At 41.5% G+C, this 24,612-nt stretch overlaps 1 protein-coding gene and 1 long non-coding RNA gene across 2 annotated transcripts in view; one reads left to right on the top strand and one right to left on the bottom strand.

Annotated features, from left to right (window-relative positions):
• Positions 1-3,509: 3,509 nt before the first annotated feature.
• abcb11b (ATP-binding cassette, sub-family B (MDR/TAP), member 11b) lies at positions 3,510-18,688 on the bottom strand. Its single transcript, XM_070855388.1, has 28 exons — positions 18,610-18,688; positions 18,449-18,467; positions 17,605-17,634; positions 17,469-17,520; positions 17,087-17,358; positions 16,858-16,945; positions 15,582-15,715; positions 15,318-15,489; positions 15,036-15,160; positions 14,779-14,953; positions 14,341-14,454; positions 14,136-14,246; positions 13,929-14,054; positions 13,301-13,504; positions 13,043-13,213; positions 12,753-12,954; positions 12,559-12,628; positions 12,005-12,119; positions 11,639-11,806; positions 10,919-11,023; positions 10,458-10,619; positions 9,666-9,869; positions 8,486-8,727; positions 8,155-8,311; positions 7,521-7,718; positions 5,561-5,767; positions 4,146-4,292; positions 3,510-3,710 (listed from the first exon to the last, which is right to left on the bottom strand). Exons 1-28 carry the CDS (start codon positions 18,686-18,688, stop codon positions 3,510-3,512), a joined length of 4,050 nt encoding a protein of 1,349 aa, XP_070711489.1.
• Positions 18,689-23,413: 4,725 nt separating this feature from the next.
• LOC139223864 (uncharacterized) overlaps positions 23,414-24,612 on the top strand; it is a 64,787-nt gene continuing 63,588 nt past the window's right edge. Inside the window, exon 1 of the long non-coding RNA XR_011586041.1 lies at positions 23,414-23,726. This is a non-coding gene — a long non-coding RNA (uncharacterized lncRNA). The remainder of the gene's footprint in view (positions 23,727-24,612) is intronic.

The raw sequence follows: 24,612 nt of genomic DNA on the forward strand, positions 1-24,612 counted from the left end.
CTCAGTGAGCTGTAATGGCTTCTTGATGGTCAGCGCTTTAAATCCTTTGGAGACCCGCTGTCCGGCACGCAGTAGAGGCCGGGGCAGAAAGACGGTAAAACAAATGATCCTTATGGGAAATTAAGGGGAGAAGTAATTATGTGAACCGCACACAATAATCCATGTGGATGCACTTACACCAAATAAAGCCTAATGTGAGTTTTCTGACTTTACTTTTCGATTTAACCATCAATATACTTTCTGCAATAACCTACACAAAACCACCTTTACCACTATTATTCTGTTGTTTGCCTCTGTTGTGCCTGTTTATGTGAAGATATTCTGAGATCATAGAAAACACAGATATGCTTGCTTACCACTCTCACACCCAGTGGAGACGCATCACTCAGCCTCCGGCGCCTGTTTTCATCAATCAGAATTGCATTGACATTACATGGCACAAAGTCAAACAGTGTCCTCTCGCCGAATAAATTGGCAGGAGAACCTGCAAGATTAGATTGCATCAGAGGAATGCTAATTTACTGGGAGTCTGGGTCTGGAGATGTTGTGATTAAAGACTCAATTTCCCAGAGGTCAGCGTGGTGTGATCACATATTACCGCTGACTGATGGAGTGTCTCTGACATCTGCACTCATGACGTTACACCTGTCACAAGCGGCGGCATCAGCGCCCATTAACATGGACTAGAGAATCAGGCGGCTACGTCGGATTAAACATTCCTGTCAGAGTTAAGCATTCATTCAGTCGCAGAGTTCTTAAGTAGCTGTGTTATGCTCTCAAACTGCTTATTCATGGTTTAGTTTATGTAAGTGAAAAAGTAGAGGGAGAGGCCTACAGCAGCTCTCCCATCCACGGCTAAGCCCTGAAAGGCTGCCATCCAGCATTATCTTCACGTAGCAGGAGGCCCTGCATGCATTCTCCCAAAATGTGTCTCAGTGGAAGACATGTCAGAGCAGCAGGTTTTAATGCAGCCGTGCCGTGCTGGTACTGAGCAACGCTGACAGCACTGCTCTGTGTTTATTACAAGAGTATTATCCTGTTATTTGAGTAACTGACTGACAGCAAGAAAAAGAAATTCCTGGTTTATAGTTAAATGGCCATAACAGTGATTTAGCATTTTTAAGCCTATTAAATACAAATCGCATATATTTACAGGGTTCCTTGAAGCGTAGCATTCATTTTTTTCATTTTTAGGTGGACTTCAGGTCCTTTGAGGCAGCATGCGATTTGTATTCATTTCTGCTGGTTGCCAGGACTGAAACTCGCTTGAGATATGTAATCCATCACAGTGAGCATTTTTTTGCCCTTGTTTTTCTGTCAAACTTACTTTATCATCATGTGGTAATGCAGTTGAGAGCAAGAGACATTTTCTCTCAATTAGTGGTGCATTCAATGGAGCCCACAGAGTAACAGAGTAATGTCTGAGCCTAATATCTGAAGAAATCAATGAATACACCAATAAATATAATACTATTAGTAAAATTATTAAACTGAAATGTAAAAAGAAATCTAAAGCTCTATAGTTTTCCTTAACCTCAATGAGTTTAGAGAATAAATTAAAGCTTAAAACTTTGCAGATAACTTGTAGCCAGTGCAGGTGATGCTAATCATCCATATACTTCATATACTGCAGTAGCATCATTGTATAAACCCAAACAGCAGCATTGGAGCAATGAATTAATAGTAAAATAAATTAGGTGTAAATTCATTTTATCAAAGTATTGGAGTCGAAGTAAAATTATAAAGTTTGAACCACTGATTGGAGTATGAAGTAGAAAGATTTACATTTCTGTATTTTTACATTCAGATTTATTTAAAAAAAACAGTATTTAACATACAATAGTATCCAGTTATGTGTGACTTGTCTAATTTATTGTATTTTGTCGTCTTCGGGGCTCCGTAGCTTTCAAAGGCGCTTTGCCACTCAAACGTTGAGTTAGTGGTGAAATAGCAACCATCCTCCATAATGCAGGAAACAACCAATTTCACATGATCCTTATCAAAATGTCCATGCTTGCTCATTGTTTGTCTTTTGACTTTGAATTGCTAACAGCATGAATACAATGTGCTTTGGCAGTCAAATATCAGATGTTGCAATGTCCTTGAATGCCCCGTGAGTTAGGGCACCCAATTAGCCCCTGACAAAATAAAATGTCCTGCACACCCATGGTGCAGCCACACAGGTGATTTCCCTTAACTGGCTGATTAGAAGTCTTGTGTTTGGCAGACTGTTTGATTGACATCTCTGTGACTCTCCAGTTGCACCTGTTCAGGTGGGAAATCTCACAGCTTTATCAAGCTTAATAGTCTGTAGAGTGCATAACCTCATATCACCAGCTCCATCCACCTCCAGCCTGAGCAGAGGTCTAAGTATCTTAACTGGAAACACCTGTGGGGGAGGGGGGGCTTTTAATATCCCTTAAAACACAAAAAGATGACCAGAATAATAAAGAAACAGACATGACCGTATAATAAACCTGTAAGATTGTGATTTAATTACTCCACAACATAATTAACTGCCTCAAACGTATGAAACACACTCCTGATTAATGAGGTCGTCCCACATCTTCACATGAATTCTGTAGCATCAGAGGAGCTCAGACACTTTGATGGTTTATTTCATTTCCACATAAAGCATAAAAAATAGGACCATACGTACAGTTCTAATCAGATGACAGGAGGTCGGGGGGGGGGGGGGGGGGGGGTACAGTTGACAGATTAATTACACTGAATTATGTGGACACTCATGGTGTGCTTAAAATTTACGAAAATGATCATATAATTTTCAGTGGTTTCTGTCTAATGCAATGTTACAAAGAGGAGCCTCACATTTGAGGAAGTATCCATGAATTCATTAAATATGAGGCTAGAGCCAGCAGCTAGCCTGGCACTATCCAAGTTAGCATCAGTAAACAAAATGAGAAAAGAAATGTTGAACTATTCCCTGATAGAATTATATGATATTAGAGATTTAGTTATTTTATATATACACATACATTTTATCACTCTCTGCTAATTTTTCTCTGTTAGGTGACACTATATGAAAAACATGTCATAGGTTCTGCTTTAACTGTATTGTGTTTGGGCATTAATAGTATAAATAATATTCCCACTGAATCCAGCATGAAATCCAGCATCTTCATGTCTGCTGTTTAATGGTCGTTACACTGTAGGCACTTACAAAGGACTAGTTTGGAGCTGTAGGCTGTGTTGCATTGTGGGATACACTTAGCTGCATCAAGTGTGGCTTACATGTTGTATGTGTTGGCACTTTTTAAGACGTAGGACATAGTTAACAACTACCTGGTGGCATGTGAACATGCACTTCAGGGCTCAGGACCTCTGGGAGTAATACTGGGACGGACCAGTATTCAAGATATAAACGACTGCCAACAAAACAGAAAGACGATGAGTAAATACCTGCCCCTCTCTTCAGGACAGGATCCCCACCCAAAAATAAATACTGCAAGTGAACTGCCTGGCTAATTGGCTGCAGTTTCCCTGAGCAGTTAGCTAATCGGTGCTCCTGTGGTAACCAGCTTGTAGTATGCTCCCTTCAAGGCCATGAGCTGATCGTGCGTTCCTTTCTCGATCACAAGGCCCCTGGACATGACGGCGATAATGTCAGAGTTCTGAATGGTTGACAGGCGATGGGCGATAACGATGCAGGTCCGGCCCTCTCTGGCTTTGTCCAGGGCCTCTTGTACTGTCTGCCATGGCCACAAAAACACACACACATGGAGCAATGTTCACACACAGGCATCATCACTTCTCCCACGCAGCACACGCACGCACAAACCTCACAATTATAGCAATTTGACAATCATGCTTTGATTACTATCATTAGAATGCTCCAGTGGATCAGTGCGCTGCAGAGGCCTCTCTGCTCCTCAGTGTGGTTCAGCCTTTGGAGCTGCGACTACACAGGCCCACAGACCATATTCATCTTAAAGAGGCTCTACTGGAGGGTTGGTGTGAACTGTGAGCTGCCGGTGATAATAATAGAGTTGATGAATGATAATGATGTTAATGATAATAATAATTAACTGCCTGCTCTTCCTGCTCTCGGTGCCCTGAGAAAATCAAGCAGTTGCACTGTATCGTGATGTGAGATGTTTGGAGTGAACAAACGATGTTCAGTTTACCTTCTCGCTCTCAGTGTCCAGGGCGGAGGTGGCCTCGTCCAGGAGCAGGATCTTGGGGTCACGTATGATTGCCCTGGCTATGGCGATGCGCTGCTTCTGACCGCGAGACAGCTGAGAACCCTGGGCACCGACGTTTGTCTCGTATTTCTGAAGCAGGAACACAGAGCAGCATGTATTTTATGGTGAGTCATATCTGTCTCAAAGCCAAAAATCCTTACATTCTTTCTACGTATGTCATAAAAACTACAATGATGACCATAATGACTTTTACCTCAGTGTCCTTTGTGAAAAATTGGGGCACTTTGTCTGCCTCTCTCACACCTCTTGCACTTCCCCTAGGCTCTGTATTAATGGAACTTTCCATAACTTGCCCTTAGAGTTTCTCACCTCTCCCCATCCCCTGGGACTCTATGCACAAAACATCCTAAGGCGAAACACAGCTCCTAACAGGCCACATTAGGAGAAACTCCTACTAATAGCAGTCTGATATTAGAAGTTAGAGGCAGTCCAGAGTGCTGTTGTTGCAGCTGTATCGGTATCTGTGTTCATGTTGGTCACTAAGTGATAAGAAATTACTACAGAAAGTAGCACAGAAATGCAAAACTGATGATGTTATTTAGGGACAATGAGGTGAGGTGTTCCACTGCCAAATGTTCTGCTCAGTATACATCTTGGTTACAGTTCTTGAAAAAATATAAATCTGTGTCAAGATTGTTTCTTTATATTACGTGGAATCACTTTAACAACAAATACACTCACTCACTAATTTGCCACTGGAAAATTAAATGCTGAATTATCAGTCAGCTGAATTATCCATCGACCCACAAATCCAAACCTGAGATTCTTCCATAGTTCATTACTAGGGCTGTGTGTGTCAGTTACATAAAAATGTCAGTCGGTATAGATCCTGTAGCCTGAGGATGAATCTGGGTTGTGGCGCCTCACTATTAAACCTGTGCTTCAACACTTATTATAACACAACATATGACAAGGAGTTTAGCTTTTAACTGCTCTTGCCAACAAATACAACAGGGAGGTGTGTAGAGCCTGTCATAAATATGGTCATAAGGTTAGAATCTAAAACACAAGATAGAATTTAGCTTCTACTACATGAGATTGGTTTCACTTTAATTCATCTTCATTAAATGCAGATGGGCTGACAAGATTTCATTCATTATTACAGTTTCATGTGTTTCAGATTTTTATTAAGTTTTGTGATATTTGTATTTCCTTTAGAGGGAACTGTTTGATATGAACTATCATTTAGGGGGGTTGCTAGTGGTGAGATACAGTGAGATACACTGTGAGGCACCACAGTCACCTGCACACCTGCTCCTCCATCACACATCAAGCCACACCTGTCCCTCCTATATATATATATTTTATATGTACCAGCCTCTCTGCTGCTGCCGTACCTCAGGGAGCGCCATGACAAAGTCGTGAAGCTGGGCTTTCTTGGCGGCTGAGATGACCTCATTCATGCTGATTTCCCGCATGTTGTTGCCGTACTTGATGTTCTCCTCGATGCTGCAGTCAAACAAGATGGGCTCCTGGGACACGATGCCAATCTTGGAACGCAGGAAGGACACATTGACACGACACGAGTCACGGCCATCGATCAGCTGCAGGAAGCAAGTGATTGTACCATTAGTACAAAACAATGTAATAATCAAATAGTGGAAATACAATCTACCTAATGACCTATCATAACACCATCTCTGCTGTAATTTCTCTTAACTATGCAGAGGTGATGCTGTCCTTTTCAAGTCTCAGACAGGGAATCAGGACTACGTGTTTCCAAACCACTTCCAACTCAATTAAGGCCATTTGAATTTTGGCAGGGATCCCTCACTGGCACAAAGGCAAACCTCCACCCTGGGTTGAGTGCCTCTTTCTTAAAGAATAAAGCACAAAGTCAGCACAAATGTCTGACTGATAAATGAAGTGAAGTCAGAAATACTTCAATCACCAAGTGCACTGAATGTCCTGCAATTGTTCTTTGACTTTGACAAATTACTGGTTTTACTTAAGACAATGACACTCAAGGTACAACTGTGCCTCTTGAGTGTAAGCTGAAAGCAGACTACACACGGTCCCTCATTCATTTCAAAATGAGATATCTGGCATTTCGACAAAGGTCAGCATCTGCTGTGACAATATAATATAAAGTCAGACCTCTCATTTGCACATATCCTTGTGGAAAAAGGCAAATAAGTCACCAGATTTCTCCTATGCAGGTCCATATTCTAAGCTGTCAGTACAACACTGACATATTGTCACATTATTAGCGTAATACCATAGTGCCAAACAGTTGGCTCGTTCATTTGGAGTCATGTTTGTGTCCGCTTGATGAATGTAAGTCCAATATTCACTCTCTGTGTTCTGTTTTTCGCGGAAGCCAAGGACGGGCGTGCTTGCGATTATTATGTCGTTATCTTGAGAAACCAGCTTTGTTGTTTTCAGATAACAAGATAATCAGACTGTATCATGGGGAAACAAAAGGTCGTTTCCTCTGACTACATATGTTCATCACAGGCCACTTGGACCCATCCACTCCAGCTCCAGCACCTTTAGAGAAATTACCATTAAAATCAGTCCCATTTTGTCTTCCATAATTCAGTGTTTTCCTGCTCCTAATGCGAAATGTCAGCTGCCAGCATGACATCAGCCAGCACAACCTCAGTCCAGTTAGTAAGGCAAGTAAGATGGAGCTGTGTGTGCTGAACAATGTGTGTCTGCATCCGTGTTTTAGTGCATGTATGTCAGGAGTGCCCTAAAAAGCTCGCACCATGCATATTTTAATAAGTTAAATTAACCTGGTATCACAAGAAAATGAACCAGTTTTCATGAAAGAACGAGTTTTGTTATCTCAAGATAATCTACTTGTGATCTCAATAATGGCTTTAAAAAAATAATTACTGTTACCACGGACGCTCCTATTCTCTTAATGAGTAAACTGGACTTCATGTATAAAATCAGTTGAGTGCCCCTTTGACTAGAAATACAGAAGCAGTGGGCGATTAAAAGTGGGGGTGCCCCAAGTGGCTCCTGTGAGTGTTATGTCATTATATATTATAATACTGGATTATTGTAAGTATTGTATGTATGTATTAATGTAAAATTAATTAAATTTGAAAAGTAACTAATAATTATAAGATGTCAAATAAATTACAATATTTCCCTCTAAATGTTGTGAAGTAGAAGAAGTGCAAGTACCTCAAAACAGTAGCATTTACAGCATACAGACACTATGTGACACTATTCACAATAGACTTTACATTCAGTATGCAGCATTACAGACACTCTGTTGTGATATTGGGCTATACAAATAAAATTGAATTGAATTGAATTGAATTAACTGTGTGTCCTCCTCACCACTCTGCCGAGGTCAGGATCATAAAACCTCTCCAGCAGCTGGACGCTGGTGCTCTTCCCGCAGCCGCTGCTGCCCACAAAGGCCAACGTCTGACCAGGCTTCACTGACACATTCAGCCCGTTCAGGACCTGGATGTCTGGCCTGGTGGGGTAGGTGAACTTACAGTCAATGAATTCAATGTTCCCTTGGAAGTTATCCTGATAACACAGCAGAGAGAGAGAGAGAGTGGGAAAAAAGCCCAAAGGTTAGAGTTAGAGTAGGTTTCATGGTGTGTTAAGGTGCTACCTCCTGTCCTTAAGAGGCTGATCAGACTGTACACAGAGTTTCATTTGCTAATGATGGTCTTCTGAGGGTTTTTTTCTGAATGATTTACATATTTCAAAGGGCTCACTGTGCTAGTGCTCTCAGGAAATACTTGATGCACAATATGTGGAGGACTAACAATCCTTTCTTGTCTCCTCCTTCCATCAACTCATCTCTCTTTCATGACTCATGCAAAATTAATAAGCAAAGCAATAAAGGAATACAAAATCAGACTTTTCATCTTGATTCCCCTCTGAATCTATCACAGAGGCAGGGTGTGCAGTGTACTGTCATAGGACATAACACATAGCATTACATATGCTCTCATACCCATTTATCTCCCTTTTCGTCATAGACCCTGATCTGAGGCACACGGTCCAGCAGCTGGAAGAAGCGTGCTGCTGAAATCTTGGCCTTGGCGTAGTCTGGTGTGTAAGAGGAGGCTCGACCGAGGGCTGTGCCGCTGGTGACGATGGCCGAGATGACCCTGCCAGAGAAACCAACAAAATGTAACTTGTCAATCAGTCCTTTTCTACCTCTGCAATGTGAAACAAGGGGTGACTTTTATTGTGAAGCAGTCACAAGAAACACAATGTATTTATTACCAGTTGTTGGGTGAGACATGCATTTACAAAACAAGACACCAGCCCTCTCCTCTCACCTGAACACCAGACTGAAATGGAGACCCTCCTGTCGCACCAAGTAACCTCCAAACCTGTAGGAGGCAGAGTTGGTCAAGAAGACGACACACTGGGCGAAACCATAGCAGGCTCCGTACACGTTTGCCTTCTTTATGGCGGCTTGGAACGGAGCATCTAGCTGGGTCTCGTACATCTCCACAAAACTCCTCTCTTTACCCAGGCCTGCGATGGTGCGGATGTTATTTAGTGCCTCCCCAGAAATCTGCAAATACAGGACTCAGGCTGAAACTCTGATACCAGATGAAATGGCAAAAAACAGGGCAGATCGTTGAATAGAAGCTGTTCCTGATTGTTGTGGGGTATTTTTTGGCTTTATTGGATATTGATATTGAAGAAGCAGATAGGAAATGAGGAGAGAATGATAGGTGTATGACAAGCAACAAAGGTCACCATCTGGAAACGAACCAGTGCCGGTTGTGACCATGAATCCATGTGGCATGTGCTGTAACCATTCGGCGGCCAAGGCGCTCCTTCTGATGTGTTTTTAATGTGCGAGGGAGCATAAGATATAGATAAAGCGTTTGCTCCATTCTTATCTATATCCTGTTTTATGCTGCTGCAGTAAGCCTCTTCCTCCCCATAGGGATCGTTAAACTTTCATCTAATCCACTTTATTTGGATGGGTGGGGTTTGCTTCATCTGGATAATTAAGATAGCGTAAAGGAAGCATAGAGTAAATTGACTTTTGAATACTTTTTCTTTGAATGAACTATCTTGCTCTCTGCATTGGCCTGAGGTTTTGTCCACCGTGTGTTTCAGTACCATGACTGCATTTTAAGCCTGGGTGACTTCAGTAGGAATTAAGGCTGACAGTCTTAGCTCTGTTCCTAACTTGCCAAATTACAGGAGCGCCTAATAAAACACTATTGTACTGAGATCTGAGTTCAGCTGCAGGGCTGTAGAGCTTTCCTGTAGTGAAGACAAAAGGCTGAAAGCTGGAGCCTAAAATAGACACTGTTGTTAAGATGTCTCTTATCTGCTTTCAGTAGATAAGTCATCTGATGTCACCTTCCTCCTGAAAGTTTAGTAGGATTATTGAAATGATGCTTTTGACTCATCACTCAAAATCACAGTGTTGTATCTGTGTGACTAATAGTCACCTAAGACAGGACACCTGGCGAAGACTGAACAACATCTGACCTGTCCCGCGATCTCCATGGCCTGCTTGTCCTGCTTCGCAAACCTCGTTAGCATCGAAGCCTGGAAGCCACCCGACAGAGCGATGAACGGCAGGAAGCACAGGATGAGCAGCGTGAGCTTCCAGCTGAAGTAGAAGGACATGAGGACGGCCACGCCGATGTTGGTCAGAGAGTTGACGATCATGCCGATCTGCGAGCCCGTGGCCTGAGGAGAAGACAAGTGGAAAAGAAGGATCATGTTATAATACATAGTATTACATTACAATTAAGGACAGGGAATTAAGTAAGTTACAGTTATCCAACAAAGACAAAATGCAGTAACTATAAATTTGGTTCAAATTGAGTTAAGCCAAAGAATTGGCGTTTAGGATGTGTTGATTCATTCAGTTCAATTCAGCTCAACTTAATTGTCATTATACTTGAACAGCAACTAAACAGAGTGCATTTCTTTCCTTTGTATTTCTTTTATAATATCAAATGGCAGAGTGTGGCTTAAAAACCATTTTTATAAACTTCACTGCTTCTGTAGTACCCTCCCAAAGTTAATATATGAAAATATCAGAAAAATTAACTCACTCTGCCTTTTAAAAGTTGGTTGTGAGGTTGTGAGCACAGCATATAATAATACCATTTGAAATCAAACTGTGTTTTAATCCCAGGGGATTGGCTTGAGGCACTGGAAACAAAATCTCTTCTTACTAGCTCATTACATGAAACATGCAAGTTTATTGCTGAATGTGGGACTGAGCAACTCTTCAAAATTGCCATGTTTTACACGGAGGCTGTAACTCACCCCTTGAACTTGAGAGGCATCAGTCGCCAGACGTGTGGTCAGAGCTCCGGGGCTGTTTCTGTGATCATCAAACCAGCCGATCTCTTGGCCCAGCATGGCGTGGAAGCCGAGCCGCCGTAACCTGCGGGTCAGCAGCTCTCCAGACTTGGAGAAGGCATAGCCCTGGAGACGGAACACATTTGTGTTAAATCCAAAATACAATCACAATGATTCTTGACATAATATATCAGTAATCTGAGAAAATCGTGTAATTGTCATCCATCTGTGCAGGGGGTCAGAACTCAGATCAATTATAGAGCAGCACTTCTGCAGGATGCAGGGAAATCTTTTTCATCCAAAGAAAGTATTCATTTACCAAAATGAAGGTCTCTCGTGATTTTCCCCCAACCTTGAACACAAGCAGTGGATGAAGGCAGAAGCACTAAAACAGTCAGTGTCCCTAAAGCAGACTGCTACTCTACCTGCAGCATCTGAGTGAAGAAGGAGACCACGCCGACCATGACAAAGAACACGCAGATACTGTCAATCTCTCTCCTCTGAGCCACGGGATCTGTCACCGAGAATGTCTGCACATGCACACACACAAATGCACACGTACAAAACATATTGATATCGACCATTATGCACATACATATGCAATTTGCATACGTATAGATTACATGTAAAGCTTTAGGTTATCCTGATGACAGGCATGTTTTTATGAAAAGTAGACAAAAGTCCTACCAGTAAAACACACCAGCATTTAAACCACAGATGTTACATAATAGGTTAATTTCAAAAGAATCACTGTGATCGCTGGCCAAAGTAAATCACACCTCTGTTTTGTCGAGTTCAACCTAAGTTGGCCTCAACATACAAACACAAACCACTGGCAATAGCAAATCCATGAGAGTGCTAACCTTTGAATAAACAAAAATCCAGTCCAAAAAAGAGATTGTTGTTGTAGCTTAGCTGTTCGCACTATTTACTTTTACTGAACCTTGTCTTTTGTAGTATAAATGAACTGGTTGGAGTATAGATTTGTTAGACTTCAAGCAATGCTCTGTGGTGTCCCTTTGTCAGATCTGTTGTTGCTGTCACTTTTATTGACATGTTCAATTTCTACACATAGTGGCTTTAAGACCCTTGAAATTCAATTTATTTGTGCATTTCAGGTAATTTGATTGCTACTTGAGCCTCACCGCCAAGATCTGACTGAACAGTAGAGAGTAGACGGGGTTGACTCCTCCATTTACGGCGGCCCCAATGGATCCAAAGAGCATATAGGGCCACTCAGGTATGTTGTACTTCAGAATCCTGGTGACTGGAGCTGGTTCCACTTGTTCCTCCTCCTCTTCCTCGATAGCGTTCTGAGTGTACACAGTAAAAGCTATTAAAGTGTAGTGTCCTGTATGAGGATATGATTTCAAAACAACAGATGCATGGACAGGAAACCTCAAACAAATTATTTTCCAACTGTACGTAATGATTGTGGACCTGCTTCACCCACCCACACATAAAATTGGATGCAAAGACACTCACCTACACACACACACACACACACACACCTTATCTGCCTGTGACACAGCGTAGGCTCTGGGGCCAAGATCTCCAGATCCAGGAACAGTAGACTCTGGGATCAGATTGGACATCTGAGATCGGGACCTCTGTCGGATCGAGGCTCTGCAGAAATAAAAAAATAAAAATTCTGCACAGCTATTATCTATATCCATCACTTCATGCTCATTAATATTCTATGGACACTGGAATGTATTGCAGCTACTCGACTGTGTTGACGTTGCTGCTGTTCTTCCTCTTGCACTCATTACTGGGTGCTTGTAACAGCGGTGATAGAGGACCTCAAACCTCCTCTGCTGTTGCACCATTTGTAAGTGGCTCTGGATGATAGTGTCAGCTAATTGCTCCAAATGTCGAAGTAAATGTAAAAGGGTAATTAAGTAAATGAAGGTACCAGTTTCTGCCATGACACAGCTCAATTCCGGCCACCAAACAACTACTACAGTATAATAATCCTATTTAGATGCACAGGCAGGACCATGTAAACAGATATTATGCACAAGTAAGCAAATGAGTGGTGACTGGGAATGTGTTTGTGTAATACCTCAAACTGGCACGGTAGTTGCCTGCACTGGATAGACTCAGTCTCTCTGGCTCTTCATCATTGTCAGCCACTAATAAAAGAGATCCAATAACGGGTGTTGATCACAGTTAGTAGATCAAATTAAAAGAGTGAATGAAAAGATTTTGTGACTTTGTGAGATCGTGAAGACATCATTCCGCCAATGTTGGACCTACTTTGCTGAGCCTTCTCGTTCAGAGCCTTGTCTCCTTGGCTCTGCAGGGTGACTAGAGTGAAGTAGACTCCCTTCCTCTCCAGCAGGTCGTTGTGTTTGCCTCTCTCCACAGCTCGGCCGTGCTCAAAGCCAACAATCACATCAGCGTTCTTTATGGTGGAGAGCCGGTGAGCGATGGAGATGGTGGTACGACCCATGCGTACCTATGATGGAACCAAACTTCATCATCAGTTCTGGTGCGTCAATTTTGACTTTTTTAAAAGCTGTCCACAGTGGGTCTGACAGACTTACTTTATCCAAAGCTTCTTGAACTATAGCCTCGCTCTCATTGTCAAGGGCAGAGGTCGCCATGTCCAGCAGCAAGATTCGAGGATTCCTGACCAGCGCCCGAGCAATGGCAATACGCTGCTTCTGACCGCCGCTCATCTGACCTCCACCCTCCCCCACCAAAGTGTTGAATTGCTGCCAGATTTCATAAGACAGGGAAACTTATTAGGCTGACTGGTTTGTTAAAACTACTGCTGCATGTGAGCACCTACACGTCTTCACCTGTGGCAGGTCCATGATGAAGTTGTAGGCGTTGGCCTCCTTCGCAGCAGTGATGATGTCCTCCATGGAGACGCCGGGTCGACCGTAGCGTATATTCTCAGCAATGGTGGTGGCAAACAGCACAGGCTCCTGCTCCACAATGCCAATCAGCGAGCGCAGCCATTGGATGTTCAGCCCTCTGATGTCATGACCGTCCAGGGTGACCTAAGATGGAGCGCACAGAGAGCAGGTGGTTTTGCTAAAATTGATAAATGATGCTATTTAAGGCAAGTATTTTCACAATGCTAGTTTCAAATGGTAAGGTTGTTAGTCTTGAGCATAACCTTCGCTGTGCCACAAAAGGCCATTTCCTTCTTCAGGAGCTGAAGGGAATAAGAAAGTAAGACCTCTAATTCCAGTAAAAGTGAAAAATGAGGCTGTTAGGACCCATTGGCTGAATAATGAAACAGATTATCATGTACTTCTGTCACCCTCGGGGGATGGTTATTTTTGAAATGACTAGAATAAAGCTTTAAAGGAAGGGGGTGGCAGCTACAGTCTGTCGAGGGAAGTTGACAAAGTGGACCGCTGATTAAAGAATCACAGTATGTTATATGAGCATCACATGCTTGTTTTAGAACAAGCCTACCATGCCCTCTTTAGGGTCATAGAAGCGCTGGATGAGCTGAATAGCAGTACTTTTCCCGGCTCCACTCGCACCGACAAAGGCTGTGGTCTCCCCTGACTTCACTGCAACACTGAGCTGGTCCAAGATCTGAGCAGAGACAAAATGACACCAGAAATTTAATTCTACCTTGAGTTATGAATGATAACGAATGTAGAAGCAGGCAAGTACCTTGACTTCAGGTCTGGACGGATAGTAGAAGGTCACATTGTGAAACTCAATATCTCCTTTGACCCTGTCAAGCTTGTATCCAGCCTCAGATAAACAGTCAATCTCTGGCTCCTAACAGAGAATATAGTTAGAAGAAATTAGACTTGTCAATAAGAAGTAACACTGTCCTGTCCTAAGGATAAATTCTAACAACAAGCGTTCTCACTCTTTCAATAGTCTCAAAGATGATGGTAGCAGCTCCACGGCCTGCAGCAAATGCCTCCAGACATGGGGAGGCCTGCCCCAAATTCATGGCTGCTACCAAAACACCAAAGAACACCTGGAATGAAGAGGTCAGTATATTATACTGCAGTGGCAAAAACTTTCTTGGCCTGCACAAAACACTGTTGCAGGATACCACATTGCACACGCAGAAAAGTAACAAATTAGGAATTAAACAGTATAATGATGGTTCAGGTGCAGTTCCCAGCACTCATGTAAGTGATAAAAACTGAAAGGGGAATCCAAAGGGAGCTTGTAATCACAAAAAATGAACAGAAAAAGTTCTTCTTTTCTTTTCCATATGCTGCAGCGGTCATCTATCCACAGGGGTTGTCATGAACCAAAAAGGCACATAAATTCATACTTTGTCAATGAGTGATACCTGTAGGAGTGTTCCTGGTGTGTACTCCGCAGTGTCCACCACCAGACTGGAGCCATACCAGAAGGCCAGACCATAACACAGAAAGATGATCATCCACATATATCCGGTGAAAAAGCCCATGATCATACCCTTCCTGATGCCCCAGCGCTGCGCTGAGATCAGGTTCCTGTCATACCTGCATTTAAGGGAAGGAGCTCACCTCAGCATCACTTATAAAGCAAAAAGTAAATCTTCAGCTTTCATCTGGCAAAGTTTACCTTTGCACTTCTTTTTTCTCTCCACCAAAAGCAGCCACCGTCCTGATTGAGGAGAGGACCTCGTCGGCCACAGCTCCAGCTTTGGCGTAGGCCTGCAGCTCCAACCCAGTTAGCTTAGCCACAAACTAGAGGAAAAACAGAGGGATGCAAGGATGACAGAGGAATAAGGAGAAAATAGGTGACAAGTCAAGAAAAATTAAGTTATGAGAAGTCAAGTCAAGAGCTAAAATCAAGTCAAGAGAGTGAACAAGTCAGGTCAAGAGAAATCAAGTGAAGTCTCACCAGAGCCATGAAACCAGCTCCCAGACCGATCAGGGGACTTGCTGCGACAATGACAAGCGTTAACTTCCATCCTTTCACAAAGCCAATGCAGAAACCACACACAAAGGTGGTGAAGCGCTGCATAAAAATGGCAACTTGATCTGCGATGGCGTCGTTGATCTTGTTGATATCACTATAACACACACATAACCATTGTGACATGAACACACCGATACTCTGAAACCCTCCAGGAAACAGAAATGACATCCTGGCTGTCCCACTCACTCCGACATGCGAGTGTTAAGCTCCCCGACGGAGGTGCAGTCGAACCAGCCAATCTCCATCCTCATCACTTTGCTGAAGTACATTTTCCTGATGAGCTGAATCTGCCTGGCAGCAGCCGTCACCCACAAGGAGATCTGACAGTTGTAAAGGAGGGGTTAGGCCCATTGTTACATATAAAAGCAAGCAGAGTGGCAGAATGGAGCCAGGACCTTGATCTCTGACCTCCCTTTGACAGGTAAAAAAGAAAATCACATGTGCAACATTTAAAGGGGCACATTCAATGCAGCATAATCAACATGTTCAATGTGAGGAATACGACAGCCTGTGAAAATGGTTGAATACTGCCCTCTGGCTGCGGCCTTGTCAATGCTGAAAACGCAACCCTGGCAATGTCACAGTGATGTCACCAGGGTCTCGGCTTGGGATTGGCATCTCTTTTTTTTGTGGATTTTAATGGTGCATCTGATGACGAAATTATTGAGTTGGATTGTGGGAAACGTAGGACCCAGCAGTTTTGGAGTTTGACCCATGCAAGGGACCAAATGTGGGGGTATTTCTTCCAGTCTTCGCTTTTGAACAATCTCTTTTAATCTGTCTCTTGCACGCCTCTCAGCTTTAATAATAGCGTAATACTCTATTTCTAAACCATTTAGTGCTTAATGAGCCAGTAGTAGTATTTTAAAGTCAGGTCTTTGACACTGGCAGGAAGCCAGAGTCTATCAATTCAATAAGTCAGTAAGACTGAAACCACTCTAAGAATGTGCCAGAATGTCCCATCCTGTTTCCCAGTCTGTCTAGTGATATGTTGTGGTCAACCCTGTTGGATGCAGCACTGAGATCCAATATACTAAGAAATGTTACAACTGTATGCATCTAAATAGGACATTAACAAGGCATGTCCCTGTGGTGGGTTTGACTGGAAACACCTACTCAATTGTTTATGGCCAAGAAGGTGTTAAGTTGTTGGAAAACCCCTTTTTCAGTGACTTGACTCATAAATCTTGGCCTGTAATTGTTCATTAGTGAAGTGTCTAGATAGTTTAGAAATGCTTAATAGCTGCAGTGTTTAGGGGCTGTGTAAGAGTTGACTATTTACTGAGGGTCCCATGTCATGTAATTAAGAACATTTTGAAAAAGCTTGTAGGCAGAATATCCAGGCAGTCGGAGGAGGATTTCTGATGTTTCCTTTAAGATTTGGTTTTGAGTGGATGCGAGGATACAGGCTGAATTTTAGATGCGTCTCTTTCTATGTAAACAATGACATTTAAGGACCAACCTGAAAGTATCCCAGCAAGAATACAGCGGCTCCGATTCCAACATAATAGAAGGCAAATTTGGTCATTTCATACTCAATGTCAAGAAGCCTGAAAGATACAATAAATAAATCATATATGAGGACTGCAAAACCACACAGACACTTAAACACAGCCGTGAAACTTTTAAAATCACATCTTACACTATATTCGATGTTGAAAAAAGCCCACCATTTCTCACAACCCACTTACCCACACGTCCCGTGCTTCAGTGGCCTGAGCATCTCCCATGTTGAATTGTTCATGAAGTTCCAGTCAGTGTAGTTCTTCTTCCACTGGATAGTGTTGTTGACGCACTCCTTCCTGTCATCGCTCAGCTCGTTGAGCTCAATGTCGTAGTCGATGAAGGTGTCGGTGAGCAGGCCGAACACCAGCAGCATGAGGGGCTGGGCCGAACCGTGCAGCACCGCACACACACCACCCACCACCATCATCAGCACATCCTTGCATGAGGCAAAACGGAACTAAACAAGCATATGAGCACAAAACACACACGTCTATAAGGTGCACAGACAACTGAAGGAAGAGGGCAGGTGTTACATAGTGATTAATGAAAACTGGGAAGGTATTTTACCAGCTGAAAGAAGCCAACTCTTATAGCTGGTTGCTCCGCTTTCCCTTGACCTCTGATTGAAACAGAAGGCCAGTTAGTTTTTATATGAGGTGAATATGGCAGAGCATCCAGGGCTCTATTGCTACCTTTTACTCACTTCTCATTGTCCTTGGGAGAGCTCATGGTCCTGCATGGAAGAAAACAAAACACAGCGAGAGCTGGTAAACATATCCTCTAGGTAACGCTTCATGACAAGGTTGCAAAACACATGCTTAGGGAGTGCATGATGATTTAATGTGTGAGTAAATGCACAGCGTGTCATGAATTCATGCTGCTCATGAATATGAACAGAACGCTTAATGGATGCATTGATCATTTGTTAATGGTGATTAATAGGATACATAGTGCATCAATCCACGCACTGACTCATGTGTTAGCAATGCATTATTTAAACATACTGTATGTTTTACCATTATTGTGAAGTGTTACCTGAATAAATAGACTGAATAAACACATGTCCATAGGCCTTCATACATACATACATACATACATACATACATACATACATACATACATACATACATACACACAAAGGTCACTGACCTCCACAGAGATAATAGATCTCTCTTTCTAGCTACTAAATGTCTTCCTGTGTAAGGCAATAATCCATTTTAGAAAAGAGGCAGCTGCCTTTTTGGTTTACTGCTTATTTTTCCTGCTGTTAAATAATTCTGGCTAGCTGGTGGCTGCACTTTGCACTAAAATTGTGAAGCCGTGCATACATATTTGAATATCCTCCACCACACTGGTGGAGACTGTGCAGAACATCTGTACTGACACCAAACACCAGAATAAAAACTGCCTTTCTCTAAAAATATAATGAGATTTGCCTGTAAAAATGCAATAGAGTCATTTATAAATTTCAATATAATATTGAAGTTGATATCCAAAAAATACATAAATGAAGACACATGAAATATTCCAAAGAACACAATACTTACATATAGGGGCCAGCTGGTTCTGCAACACAAGAGCCAAATGGACATTCACCATTTTTATAATTCATATCTGTAGCTGAAACTCTTATTCATGTTCTTTATTTAGAAAAAGTAAATAACATCTTTGTAGCTTTTGTGTTTAATAAAGCATCAACATGCTTTACCTTCATCTGAAAACTCATAGCTGTGGTTTTCCTGTCCCAGTCTTTTGATGCTTTGCAATTTCACTGATCCAGCCGGCATGTTGACACGTCTGGGAAAAGCAAGAAGAAATCAGATGTCAGATGTCTATGATGATCATGTCAACATTTAAATGCCATGAGAGTATATTTGTTTTTTTAATGGTCATCCACTTTAAAAGGGAAAATAAAAAGCTTCTGAATATGACAGTGAAGATATGAGATATTGGGAGTGGACTTAAAAGTGAGAGACTTACCTGCACGTCTCCTTTTGAAAAGAAAAATCTTCCTAATCCTTTACTGAAACTAATCATGAGGAGTAAAGCAGCAGCAGCAGCTCCTTCCCACACATCCACCACCCTGGGCTCCAGTCACTATGTCCCACAGCTAGTTGTAGTTTGGCAGCTTGTCCCGTGTGTATAAGACTGGCTGTGTACGTTGGCAGTGTTTCACGTGCTCTTATCGAACAGGACTGGGCTTGGTTGGAACTCGGGGTCAGGGTATTTTGTTTCAGGGTAAGTGTCCTGTCGGTTTATGCTGCTGAAAAAGGACAGTGACCTCGCCGGGCAAACAACCCTGCACTGTCTGTGCATCCTTACTAGTCGAACGTGACTGATTTAAACAAGCATCCATTTCACAGATGGAAGGAGAAGATTCGCTATTCTATAAATGTGAATTTAATTCATGAGTCATATGCTTCTGCAGAAAAAAAGGAGCTTCAAACATAAAACTCTTGTCTAGTTGTTTGTTTGCATTGTATGGACATCAGTACTGTGCCTCTTCTGAAACTACACTGGATTATTACAGTAGCTTTCCTGCTCATTCCTCCAAGACTTTGACAAATGATTTGATCGACCCTGAAACTTCATAAAGTCCTTATTAGTGTCGGGATTAATAGGATTTAAGGCAAGAGCAGAGGTTTTAGTGAGCTCAGTGACTTTAGTGTAATCTGAGAGCTGTCCTTTAAAAACAAGCCTCAATGGACTAATAACAACAGCTCAGCACGCAATGGAGAGCACTTGGTTTAATATATTCATTTTTACTGTTCACTGTTTTTATTGCATTACTAGGGAACTTCCCAACTGAATAATGATGAAAATTATGCTAATAGAACAGTTTTCTGAATTCACATGTGAATTATCAACTAGTCAAACTAGTCTAATATTCTATTATAATATTTATCGGACTTTAAACTCCAACTGAGTTTCATCACTTATAGACTTAAGTATCCTACTGTTTTGATTCTTCTAGCCAACTTTTATACTCATTATTTAATAGGCATGTTGGATATCAAAAATGACTGTGAAGTATGTCTTTATAAGCTTTAATATTTAGGTAATCTGACAAGTGGTGAAACTTCAGAGGACCTGAAGTAGAACATGGGCAGTGTTGTTTAGTCTGTATGTATGTAACCATATGTGTTCTGTATGTTTGTATTAGTCTGCGGTTTTATGGGTGATGTGGTTGGTGTTCTTCTTGTTAGCCCCTTAAATTGTTAGGTTATCATCCAGGTTTTAACAAATGAAGGTTCTTCATAATGCAATAGTTAAGCAAGGTTAATTGCTTGTTTTAATCCCAACTAGTAACACTTATAATGAATAAATGAAGATACAATCGTACTGTGTGAGCGAGGTGAAATTAAGAATGAGGTTCATTTTCTGTTTTTTAGTAAAATGTCCTCCATTTTTGCTGATTCCTTTAGATTGACTATGAAAAACTTGAGTTATGTTGTAGGAAGATAACTTTTTTCATTGCAGATTGTCTGTGCCAAAAAGCAGAATATTTTGTTTAAGACAGAGCCGAACAATAACAAGTAGCTTTTTAATAAAATGACAAGTATGTAAGTGCTTTCACACTGCGACTGTAATTCTGGTGTCATGTAAACCCATGAAGGTTTTGAGTTCATGACAGGAAAATAAATCATCATAAACATCAATCTTACTACAAAATTGTACCTGAAAATGTTCTGAGGCCACGGCACTGTTCACAAAATAGCCCAGTTTGACATCCTCTATAGCTAATTATGATGTTTTTAACTTAAAGCCACTATGTAACGTTTAAAATAAGAAACAACAGTTATTTTTCCTTATTGAGGGTTAAGCAACTGTTAAGAAATAAAACACACACTTGCTCAGTTCACTCAGGGGTTTTACTGTTACAGCCTCATGTAGTCTGGTATGACCGGTAGCTTATGGTGGTTAATGTGGCCAGTATCTGTACTATTTCAGTTTGTGCATTTAATAATAATCCATTATCGTCACACTGTTCAGCAAAGGTTAACACCATAGTTTTACTAGACATGTGAGCATGGGTTGAGAAGGTGTGTTGACATTCAATCACTGTGCACTGGAGGTTATTGCCCTCCACTTCCTGGTCAGCTTCTGTTTATGCACATTATTTTCAGACTGCAGAGCAAAAATACCTCAAGTTTCAAATTCACAAACACACACAAAATAGGAAAAGTGAAGGTTGGTTGTTTACTCCTTGGAAACTTAATGACAAATTAAAATATCAGCTGACCTTTTCTTACACCTGATTAACCCCTGGAGTCATTTCTGTTCATACCTGTTTGAAAAGACTTTGCAGACAGGAAATTAAAGTTGAAATTAGGTAATAGATTACCAGCCTGCATCTAGTGTGTTTCTATACAACTGACCCTTCAATTATGTTTGAGAAGATACTATATTTCATTGATATTGTCATGAAACAGACGTTCGTGGCCTGTGTGTGTACATGTAGAAACACAGTCAGAAAGCCACAAAGAGGAAGATTAGGAACATATGCCCATGAGGCCAAGCTTCAGAGGAAGATTTTTACAAATTAAGAATTAGTTGGGTTGAGTTACACAGATCTTATTCATCTGACTGTTTGTCACCACCTGAAAAGTCCAGGCTGAGGTTGATAATAACTTCATTCAGAGAAGGAAAATCACAAGCTGTAGTGTGATGGCGTATTTCATTGATGTATTTTCCACTCAAACGTCAAATACAAGCCTGGGGTATTTACATGTGAAAGAGAAACTGCTTTAAATGCAAAGTTATTATTAGAAATGGAATTCTTCAATGAGTGCTTAAGGGCAGCGTTGGAGCAAATGAATTACCAAACAACTCTGCTGCCACCATGTGGTACAAATATATAAAGAGCTTCAGGGGGCCTTTGGCACTCAGAGAGGTTGACTTTGGAAACTGTTTTGTTGATTGTAAAGAAATAAGCTGAAGAAGAGACAGGGCACATTAACCTTGTAACCATTAACTTGTATTAGTAGACTGAAGGCACAGCCTGCATAGGGAACATGTGCCCTCTGGGGGTATTATTTGGATGTTTAATGATATGGACAGGATTAGAAAGGAAGGCCTACATGGTGGTAGACATATTGGCATTTCCTCCTTGAGGATGTGTTGTTTCATGTAAACATTTCACCAAACAAACCAACAACAAAAGTCACTATTTTAGTCAATATTTTGGAAGCAAATCTATTGAACAAAACAGGAAATGCGACAATCAAAATGTAGCAAAGCAGGAAGCTGAGAGTCCTTATTGCTTCACTCTGATTAGATGTCCACAATGTGGCTGAGATAATCAGAGGAAATAGGAAGCAGCTGCTCTTCCCTTAAGTATGTGAATTTTTGTCTTTATCGCCATGACTGATCAGATATTGGTTTAATAAAGAAATAACAACCTTTGTCTTGATTTGATTTTCATCACCATCATAATTTCAACTATATTTATGTGCTGCTTACAGCTGACACCATCCCTTTAGAACATCATTTTGATGTTTTGTAGCAAATAGGTGACACAAATGGCACGATTGTACATTTTGTCTACAGTAAATATATGATCTCAAAGGTGTGCAGAGAATGTTTTAAGATTTGCATCAAAACATTTGTAACCCATGCTTTTTATATGGTAGTTGTGTGAAAAGTAAGTAAAGAAATTGCATTGCATTTGCAGTTTTATATTTTCTTGAGGTGAATGTGAACTGCATGTGTGTGTATGTGAGAGTCAGGGAGACTGACCAATCAGAGTTTGCGATGTCATACTTCCTGGAAAGTATTATTAAAACATCTGCTAAACACGCTAACTTAGCAACACTAGCAGTGGATGAGGTGGATGCACTGCATATCAGTGACAGTAAGGCTGCTGCTGCAGCTGTGAAGCTTGTAATGGTCGTGTTCCATGTGTACCCAGACTGTTCGTTCACTTATTTGGGCCTTCTGTGGCTCTGTTAGTTATTCTTACAACAGAGGCTACATTAGTACATGCAAGGTAATCTAATTGTAGTATATTGTCACAATCTTGAACGTCTCTTTGAGTTTACTCATGTTACAATTGTCATCTTTTCTCATTTTCAGATATCAGCTATGGCTTCTCGAGCAGGTCTGAGAGCAGCAGGCACAGATGGCAGTGACTTTCAGCACAGACAGAGAGCAGATTGCCTCACACTATCAATGAGGTAGGTTACTTTAATAGTTGAAGTAATTGAGTATTGAATTGAAGTATTGGAGCCTTCTATTTTAGCCTGATTTAGCAATTACTGGTTTGTGTGTTGGTAAGCAGTTTTTTATTCAGTGTTTTCATAAAAGCCTTATTTTTATGCATTTTTTTCGTAACAAAAAAATACAGTTACTATTGTTTAACATTTGAAACAAACCTTTAAAAGAACAACTGAACACAGAACCACAGCAAACAAATCAAATAAATCAATAAAGACCAGATGCTGCTTCTTTTGCTCTTTTCTCATTTCTTGAACTAAAAGTCAAGTGTTCACTCTTTCCAGACCCGCTTGCATTTAAACCCGGCTCTCTGTGGCTCTTACCTGGACTGTACCACTAGACTAGCTGTCCTCAGAGTGTCTCCCTTCCTATTGTCACATAATGGTATGATCCTACTCTGTTCTCGCATGTGATTGGCCGCATGGTGGGCCAATCATGGTGGGCCAATCACCATAAAGACAGAAGGTTCGGAGCTCCCCGACGCCAGTCGGCTTTTCTCCTGCAGCTACAAAGAATCAGACGCTTTACTTGGGCTCATTTTTCTGCTTCATAAAGTGGAACGACTGGAGGAAACATCATGGAGACGCGGAGTTGGCTTTGGTTAATGAGGTCAGTCTGAGGCTGCGTGGCCACACACACAAATCAGTGGTCACTTGTTAGCTAATTAGCTAATGCTAGCTAACATGCTACTGCAGCTTGATGGATAGATGCTAAATTATATATGCTAATAAGGGCACAACAGTTTTACTCTGTGATTTTTGGGTATATTGGTGGTTTCATTGTGGCTGATGGTTCTAATGTTCTCTGTGTTTGTCCTAGAACCCCAAAGGTTCCTCATCAGGCCTCCTTGATCCTCGCAGCTGTTTCCTGTTAATCAGCTGCTGCAGCTTCTGAGGGAGAAAGAGGATGAAACAGGTGAGCATACAGACTCTGCAGCAGCAGCAGGAGGAGAGTTAAAGCTCAGACCTACTGTGACGACAGTTTAAAGTCCTGTTGGATTTAATGTTAAAGTTGTGAAAAATGTTGAAGTGTGTCTGCAGTGAGTTTGCTGCTAATGACTGGACTACAGGGTCAATAATCAGTGACTAACATGTGGCTTGTTTCTAACTGATCTTCTTCAGGAGCAGAGACGTTGCTCCCTGTGGTGTCCCCGCTCCACCCTTTGAGGAACAATCATCACTTGGTGCCATGAACGCATCACGGTGGGAGCATGTTGCAGTTAAGGGACAAAGTTTGTTTCCTGACCAACAAAGTGGAGTTTTGCTCTAATGAAACTTCAGACTCTCAAAGATCAGGTAAGTATTAATATCAGTGGTGGTTTATTGTGGCTGAGATCAGGTGGTGAACCAGCAGCTTTGATGTGAGAAATCACAAACTTTGTCACATTTAGTCTGATGTTTGCAGGTCAATTTCATGTTGTGAAAATCTCTTCTCGTTGCAGGTGGCTCAGGAACCTGTGGGACACTAACAGCTTTTTTTTTTTTGTGGTAAAAAT

This window comes from Pempheris klunzingeri, chromosome 24 (assembly GCF_042242105.1).
Source record: "Pempheris klunzingeri isolate RE-2024b chromosome 24, fPemKlu1.hap1, whole genome shotgun sequence".
Taxonomy (NCBI): Eukaryota; Metazoa; Chordata; class Actinopteri; order Acropomatiformes; family Pempheridae; genus Pempheris; species Pempheris klunzingeri.

Coding starts and splice junctions, on each gene's coding strand:
- abcb11b (XM_070855388.1), bottom strand. CDS start 18,688: ATGCCGGCTGGATCAGTGAAATTGCAAAGCATCAAAAGACTGGGACAG. Junction 15,490..15,581: donor CTTAACACTCGCATGTCGGA/GTGAGTGGGACA, acceptor TGTGTGTTATAG/TGATATCAACAAGATCAACG. Junction 15,161..15,317: donor GAGCTGGTTTCATGGCTCTG/GTGAGACTTCAC, acceptor TTTTTCCTCTAG/TTTGTGGCTAAGCTAACTGG.